Source organism: Salmo salar, chromosome ssa16, assembly GCF_905237065.1.
Source record: "Salmo salar chromosome ssa16, Ssal_v3.1, whole genome shotgun sequence".
Classification (NCBI taxonomy): domain Eukaryota; kingdom Metazoa; phylum Chordata; class Actinopteri; order Salmoniformes; family Salmonidae; genus Salmo; species Salmo salar.
The window spans coordinates 51,768,760-51,776,773 of record NC_059457.1 but is presented as its reverse complement, the minus strand read 5'-3'; the positions used below and the strand labels follow the sequence as shown (position 1 = coordinate 51,776,773).

The 8,014-nt window shown below is 41.8% G+C and overlaps 1 protein-coding gene and 1 long non-coding RNA gene across 2 annotated transcripts; both read left to right on the top strand.

The window, feature by feature from the left end:
- Positions 1 to 304: 304 nt before the first annotated feature.
- On the top strand, positions 305 to 1,060 carry LOC123727772 (uncharacterized). The gene is made up of 2 exons (XR_006759649.1): positions 305 to 370; positions 890 to 1,060. It is a non-coding gene; the product is annotated as an uncharacterized lncRNA (long non-coding RNA).
- Positions 1,061 to 3,572: 2,512 nt separating this feature from the next.
- Positions 3,573 to 5,608, top strand: LOC123727715 (5-hydroxytryptamine receptor 3A-like). Its single transcript, XM_045696687.1, has 5 exons — positions 3,573 to 3,741; positions 4,030 to 4,202; positions 4,439 to 4,649; positions 4,845 to 5,048; positions 5,310 to 5,608. Exons 1-5 carry the CDS (start codon positions 3,573 to 3,575, stop codon positions 5,606 to 5,608), a joined length of 1,056 nt encoding a protein of 351 aa, XP_045552643.1.
- The last annotated feature ends 2,406 nt before the right edge of the window (positions 5,609 to 8,014 follow it).

The window sequence follows — 8,014 nt, the reverse complement described above, 5'->3', positions numbered from 1 at the left end:
ATGGCAGCCAAGGATTTTTCCAAAATGGAGGTAAATATCGTTCATTCTAATGCCTTTCGTTACATTTGGGGGATGTACCTAACACATGCTTTGTGCCTGTCTGATGTGCTTCATTGCAATACTGTAATTTCTCAAAACGTTTGTTAAGTGTCATTTGAGGTAAATTAAGTTGTGAATTCATAAAGTAATTCATGGTGTTATACACATTGTGTTAATTATCAAACATACAGTTAACAACGGACCGTATATCTAATTAACCATTTGACCTTTGACCCTAACAGTGATTTTTTTTAATGACTATTTCAGTCTCAACGATGGTCGGTCAGTTCCCACCAGGTTCTGTTCATCATCTGCTGCATGATGGTACAGGGTAGGTACAGCTTCTACACGGGGAAAAAAGGAGTAAAGTCAACTAATTTAAGTCAACTTAAAATACTATATTTGAGTAATAGTTTGAGTTAATTTATTCTTTAGTTTTATGTTTACTTTTTGATATTACTTGGGGTATCTGATACCTTAACGATCAAGTTCATAACATCATTTATTTGTGGGTTTGCAGTCAATTCATTTGACTATCATATGAAAAAGTAGCAAGGTCTTCATAATTCAAACAAGACTCTAATAATTATATCTACAATATGCTCGATCCCCATTAGTTGGGCAAAAGTAAAGCCTTTTCACTGAAGATGTTTTGATATTTGACCTAATTTATCAGATGCTCTTATCGAGAGCAACATACAGTAGTGAGTGAATACATTTCCATACTGGTCCCCAGTGGAAATTGAACCCACAACCCTGGTGTTGCAACTGCCATGTTCTACTAACTGAGGAACACAGGACCATATCAAAAATACAATATAAAGCACCATGGTTGCCATTGTTCCCCCAGCACCAGGCCTGAGATGTAAGATAGTGGTGAACTGCACCAACCCCAACACCATATCCCTTCTGGCCGCCCTGGAGAACGTGATGAAGTTGTACTCCATACGACCTGTCATGAACCTCTCAACCCCCACCAACATCAGCATGTACTTCACTCTCTACGGCATCCTGGGTGTGGTAAGGAGTAGTAGGACAGCATGGTATCCCTTTCAACTAGTTCACCTGAAGAGACATACTATTAAATCCATCAATGTATTTGACATGTGCTATATTGTTCTGAATGTTCCTCCACATCATGTTTCGTAGACCTATGTAAAATGTTACTTCATTTCCTTTACTTTGTACGAAAACGAATGATCTTTTCAGGAAGAAAAAGCACAACTGTTGAACACCTACATTTGGCTGGTGAAGGTGAGCGTATTATTTTATTATTTTTGGAAGTATACGTACATAGTGTATGGGAGTCATTTCCAATGTGCTCTTTGGTTTCTCAATCTCCTACAGCACCTGTGTTAAGGACGTTACTTCACATTACTTCATATTTGTTAGGGCACCAATATGTACTGGATAGCAATAGTGATATATATTTGGTTAAAACTAAAAAATATATTTTATCTTTGACTATAGAACAATCCTAAACATCATATTATCATTTTGAGTGCTGCTTCCAGACTTCTTCCAAACATATTGTATTGTTGCTAATGTGTTGTTTCAGGAATGGGAGAATGAATTTTTCAGCTGGGACCCAGTCCAATGCGGCTCTGCCAATATTTCTCTCCCCAGGGAAAGGTTCTGGTCACCAGATGTGGTAATTAATGAATTGTGAGTTAAACATCTCTATAGTCTATATAGATACGATGTACTTATTTTTTTAAATGAAACATTGGATTTGGTCTTACTGCTATTAGCCCATAGAAACACAGTGAATAACAGATTAATACATGGAAAAACACATAGTCAAAAAATCATGTAAATGAAGTTTGCTTTAAAGTGTCTGTCATATATCTGAGAGATTTAAGAAAGATCAGAAAATGTGTAATTATTTTCCCCCCACATTTAAACTCTTTTTTTGGGGCACTAAAACTCCTTATAATGTCACGTCCTGGCCAGTAAAAGGGTTGATTGTTATTGTAGTTTGGTCAGGACGTGGCAGAGGGTATTTGTTTTATGTGGTCCGGGGTGGTGTTTTGGTAAAAGGGTATTTGATTTAGTATTTCCGGGTTTTTGGTTTATGGTCTATGTTTATGTATTTCTATGTGTAGTCTAGTAAGTGTGTTTCTATGTAGAGTAAATTTGGGTGGACTTCCAATTGAAGGCAGCTGTGCGGTGTTGCCTTTGATTGGAAGTCCTATATTAGTTGGGTGTGTTTGTCTGTGTGTTTGTGGGAAATTGTTCTGTGTTTAGCCTTGTGCCTTGCCAGACTGTCAGTGGATCGTTCGTGCTCTTGTTTGTTGTGTTCGTTTTGATTTAATAAATGTTCAAAATGAACAAACACAGTCCTGCTGCATTTTGGTCCTCCTTCACCGATGATACCCACGACATTTATATCTATATATAAACACAACATGCAACAATTTCAACGATTTTACTGAGTTACAGTTCATATGAGGAAATCAGTAAATCAAATAAATTCATTCGTCCCTAATCTATGGATTTCACATGACTGGCTGTTGATTACAGATACATACAAAAAAATACAAAAAATGGACCTCAGGATGTCGTTGCGGTACTTTTGTGCATTCAAATTGACAATTGATAAAATGCAATTGTGTTCATTAGCTTATGCCTGCGCATACCATAACCCCACCGTCACCATGGGGAACTCTGTTCACAATGTTCACAAAGTTGACATCAGGAAACCACTAGCCCACACGACGCCATACACATGGCCTGCGCTTGTGTGGCCGGTTGTACTGCCAAATTATCTAAAATGACATTGGAGGCAGCTTATGGTAGAGAAATGAACACAGGACATTCCTGCAGTCAGCATGCCAATTGCATGCTCCCTCAAAACTTGAGACATCTGTGGCATTGTTTTGTGTGACAAAACTGCACATTTTAGAGTGGCCTTTTATTGTCCCCAGCACAAGGTGCAACTGTGTAATAATCATGCTCCTTAAACAGCTTCTTAATATGCCACACCTGTCAGGTGGATGGATTACCTTGTCAAAGGATAAAGGCTCACTTACAGGGATGTAAACAAATTCCTGAGGTGAAGTTAGAAATGAAGTTGGGAGATCGGCGGTAACTACTTCAAACGAGTCTCGTTTACGGGGGTCGTAGAGCAAAATGGAGAACACCATCGTATTTGTGAGAGTCATATTAGTTTGTTTGGGCTATACAGACATTTTTGAGAGAAGACCAATTTTCGGGATGTCTAAATGTCTGACAAACACCGCTGTAGCTCAGCCACCTTCCACCGCAGATGCGGAAGGCCGTCATTGGCGGATGTGGTGGATTGAGACACAGGCCATACATACATACTCCAGCTTAAACAGATTTTGATAGGGATGTTTTTATTATGCTAATTAGAATTTGGCGAGGGTGAAGACATCTTAACAAACACATTAATTCTGTCCCTTTTTATTGCACTAGTGACTGATTCAGTCAAGATTTAGAAATATAAAACATATGATTTATATCAGGCCCATGGTTTGAAATTGTCCCCCTATTTCACCCTGTCTCACAGTATGGATGAAAACAGAGCTCCCATCGTCCCTTATGTGTACATTAAGCACACTGGTAAAGTGCGAGACGCCAACCCTGTCAGAGTGGTTAGCTCCTGTAACCTGGAGATCTACACCTTCCCCTTTGACGTCCAGAACTGCACCTTCACCTTCAGATCCTACATCCACCACGGTAAGACGTCAATACCACCACGCTTTAGGACATCTTTGAAGTTAAGGGTCTGATGCCAAACCCATCGCTCCTTCTCTCCCCAAAAAACATCCTGACTCTCCTTTGTGATCTTAAATGATAGGTATGAGACAGGGTTGTCCACCGAGTCCATTGAAGTTTTTGATATATTACTCAGTGTCAACCTATTAGGCCCAAGTTTACCATCCCCTCAATACAGATCGCGTTCTGCTTCCATATAGGTTCAGCACATTTATCCCAGTATGACCCATTCCTTTATCTCCCCTGCAGTGTCGGACATAAGGATTACCTTAGGGAAGAAGGTGGAGGACATCCTGAAACGCTCCATTAGTGTGTTGTCCACTGAAGGGGAGTGGGAGCTGATGGACATCAAATCCAGCAAGTTCAAGTTATCATCATTTGATCAGGGAGAAAGCAACCCCTATGATGAGCTCTGCTTCTATGTAAGAACCCAAAGCACTGCAATTTCTCAGACGCAAGAAATTTGGCTGAACTACTACAGAACGTTGAGTTCTCCATATTTCTAGCGTTACTTTTGTTTCAGAGAGTACTTCCTGTTTCACGCATAGGATGCAAACCCAGCTATTTATGACTTTGTCTTGTATGATAAGGGAATCTACTGCACCAAGCCAGATCACCCTTGAAGGTTGTCATTGACTGTTGTGTCTCTGAACTGTAGATTGTCCTGAGGCGCAGAGCAACCCTCTACGTGGTGAACCTCCTGATCCCCAGCTGCTTCCTCATCACTGTGGATCTCTTCAGCTTCCTGTTGCCTCCCCAGAACGTGGACCGCTCCTCCTTCAAGATGACCCTTATTTTGGGCTACTCGGTCTTTCTGCTCATCATAAATAACCTGCTGCCCGTCACAGGAAGCACCATTCCACTGATAAGTGAGTATGAAAACATGTGTACTGGGAATGCCATATTTGTCGTAAGTCATACATGTAGAGGTAGATGTTTACTTTGTGTTGTTGGATTAGCTGTTAAGGGAAGTGTCTTTTTTGAAGTCCACTTCCTTTGTCCTCCAAAGAGTAGCTGAATATTTTCCTCTCTTCACCTCCCTCCTCCTCCTCCCGCCCATGCAGATGTGTTCTTCGCCATCTGCTTGGCTCTGATGGTGGCCAGCCTGCTGGAGACTATTCTCATCACCAACCTCCTGGTTGGCTCCAGTAACTTCCACCCAGTGCCTGGCTGGGTCCGAGTGCTCGTCCTGCGCTTCATGGGCAACCTCGTCTGGCTGCCTCAGAAATCAAGAGAGGACAAGATCATCCTCAATCCAGTTGCAGGAGGTACCCCTGATCTGATCCCTCCAGGGAGTTACAATTACACAGACTTTCATGCAATTAGCAGAACCTGATTTTGTCCAACCCAAAGCAATATAGTGAATGCATTCAATCACAGGCCTGAACAGTAACATAAATGTAGGAATCACTCTGATACATTTTTCCAGCCATTTGACTAGGTCTGACGTTAGACAATCAATACCCTTTGTCTTTAGGAGGTATATTCATCATTTCTCCTTTCTCCCTTCCTTCCCTCTTGTCTCTAAGAAACAGACTTGAAAGTCTGTCCTCTAGTGACGGTGGAGAGACAGGTTCAAACAGGAGAACCAGGTAAGATGTGGGCAGAGGAAGGCGATCCAACCCTGGCGGAGCTGAGGAATCTGGGCAATGAGCTGCAGTCCATCCGCCTCCAGGTGGCCCAACATGTGGACGGGAACCAGATCTCCCAGGACTGGATGCAGGTGGGCTACATCCTCGACCGGCTGCTTTTTGTTGTCTACTGCATTTTCGTCACCTTCAGCTTCATCGTCATCCTCAGCATCTGGAGTAATTCGTACAACCAGTGATGTACTGGTTAAAAAAAATAGGTGGTTAAACGCCATTCGTTGGGAATAAAGTAACACCCCCTATATTTCCTTATTATTTTTCCATGATAGGTGGCTACATTTTTGTGTAAAATACAAAATGTGAGGAAATAGTGCTTACCCTCCACTACACCACTGCGTACAAGAATTAGGAGTCTACCATGTTGTTGACTGCTGTTTAGATTTAAAAACAATACCTTAAAATGACCATAACTTTAACAATTGTTTATTTGATCTTCTGGCTGCACTGAGTAGGTGTGTTGACTTATATATTACTACATAAGAGGAAAGGTGTTTTACTTTGTCAAATAAACATACTTTCACAAAAACCACTGTTTCATTACTAACAACAATCCCTTGGGGTTATCTGAGATGTTATCTGAATTGTAATGTTGATGGTGGATCAATGATGATGAAGATCTGTCATGCAAGACAAGGATCAATGACATGCAAAGTAGTGGATCATCCAAAAACCACATCCTTGTTTGATTAGAGTGTCGACATACAGGAAGTTATTTTGGGGTATGTTATTAGGATCACCATTAGCTGTTACAAAAGCAGCAGCTACTCTTCCTGGGGTCCATACAATGCTCTTAGTTTTGGAGATGTTCATTTCTAGTTTACTACTGGCCACCCATTCCAAAACTGGCTACAACTCCTTGTTAAGGGATTCAGTCACTTCATTAGCTGTGTTTGCTGAAACGCTTTGTTTAATGCCAGTGGCAGGTCATTGGTAAAAATAGAAGAGTAGAGAGCTGCCCTGTGGTACACCACACCCTACATGTTTGACATTAGAGAGGCTTCCATTAAAGAAAAACCCTCTCAGTTCTATTAGATAGATAGCTCTGAATCCACAATATGTCAGAGGTTGAAAATCCATAAAACATACAGTACCAGTCAAAAGTTTGGACACACCTACTCATTCAAGGGTTTTTCTTTATTTTTAGTATTTTCTACATTGTAGAATAATAGTGAAGACATCAAAAGCTTTGCACACTCTTGACATTCTCTCAACTAGCTTCATGAGGAAGTCACCTGGAATGCATTTCAATTAACAGGTGTGCCTTGTTAAAAGTTCATTTGTGGAATTTCTTTCCTTCTTAATGTGTTTAAGCCAATCAGTTATGTTGTGACAAGGTAGGGTTGCTATACAGGTAGGGTTGGTATATTTGGTAAAACACCAAGTTCATATAATGGCAAGAACAGCTCAAACAAGCAAAGAGAAACGACAGTCCATCATTACTTTAAAACATGAAGCTCAGTCAATCTGGAAAATGTCGCCATGGTCGACCAAAGAAGTTGAGTGCACGTGCTCAGCGTCATATCCAGAGGTTGTCTTTGGGAAATAGACGTATGAGTGCTGCCAGCATTGTTGCAGAGGTTGAAGGGGTGGGGGGTCAGCCTGTCAGTGCTCAGACCATACGCCTCACACTGCATTATATTGGTCTGCATGGCTGTCGTCCCAGAAGGAAGCCTCTTCTAAAGATGATGCACAAGAAAGCCGGCAGACTAAGGACATGGATTACTGGAACCATGTCCTGTGGTCTGATGAGACCAAGATAAACTTATTTGGTTCAGATGGTGTCAAGCGAGTGTGGCGTCAACCAGGTGAGGAGTACAAAGACAAGTATGTCTTGCCTACAGTCAAGCATGGTGGTGGGAGTGTCATGGTCTGGGGCTGCATGAGTGCTGCCGGCACTGGGGAGCTACAGTTCATTGAGGGAACCATGAATGCCAACATGTACTGTGACATACTGAAGCAGAGCATGATCCCCTCCCTTCGGAGACTGGGTCGCAGGGCAGTATTCCAACATGATAACGACTCCAAACACACCTCCAAGACGACCACTGCCTTGCTAAAGAAGCTGGGGGTAAAGGTGATGGACTGGCCAAGCATGGCTCCAGACCTAAACCCTATTGAGCATCTGTGGGGCATCCTCAAATGGAAGGTGGAGGAGCACAAGGTCTCTAACATCCACCAGCTCTGTGATGTCGTCATGGAGGAGTGGAAGAGGACTCCAGTGGCAACCTGTGAAGCTCTGGTGAACTCCATGCCCAAGAGGGTTAAGGCAGTGCTGGAAAATGATGGTGGCCACACAAAATATTGACACTTTGGGCCCAATTTGGATATTTTCACTTAGGGGTGTACTCAAATTTGTTGCCAGCGGTTTAGAAATTAACGGCTGTGTGTTGTGTTATTTTGAGGGGACAGCAAATTTACACTGTTACAACCTGTACACTCACTACTTTACATTGTAGCAGAGTGTAATTTCTTCAGTGTTGTCACATTAAAAAAATATACTAAAATATTTACAAAAATGTGAGGGGTGTACTCACTTTTGTGAGATACTGTAGATGCGTAGCCTACAGCATTAGCTGAGTGGTGAG

What these genes read in the sequence shown, in the direction of transcription:
- LOC123727715 (XM_045696687.1), top strand. Translation starts at nt 3,573, where the DNA reads ATGGATGAAAACAGAGCTCCCATCGTCCCTTATGTGTACATTAAGCAC. An exon ending in ATGATGAGCTCTGCTTCTAT is followed by an intron (nt 4,203 to 4,438) that starts GTAAGAACCCAA and finishes TCTGAACTGTAG; the next exon opens with ATTGTCCTGAGGCGCAGAGC. An exon ending in CCTCAATCCAGTTGCAGGAG is followed by an intron (nt 5,049 to 5,309) that starts GTACCCCTGATC and finishes CTTGTCTCTAAG; the next exon opens with AAACAGACTTGAAAGTCTGT.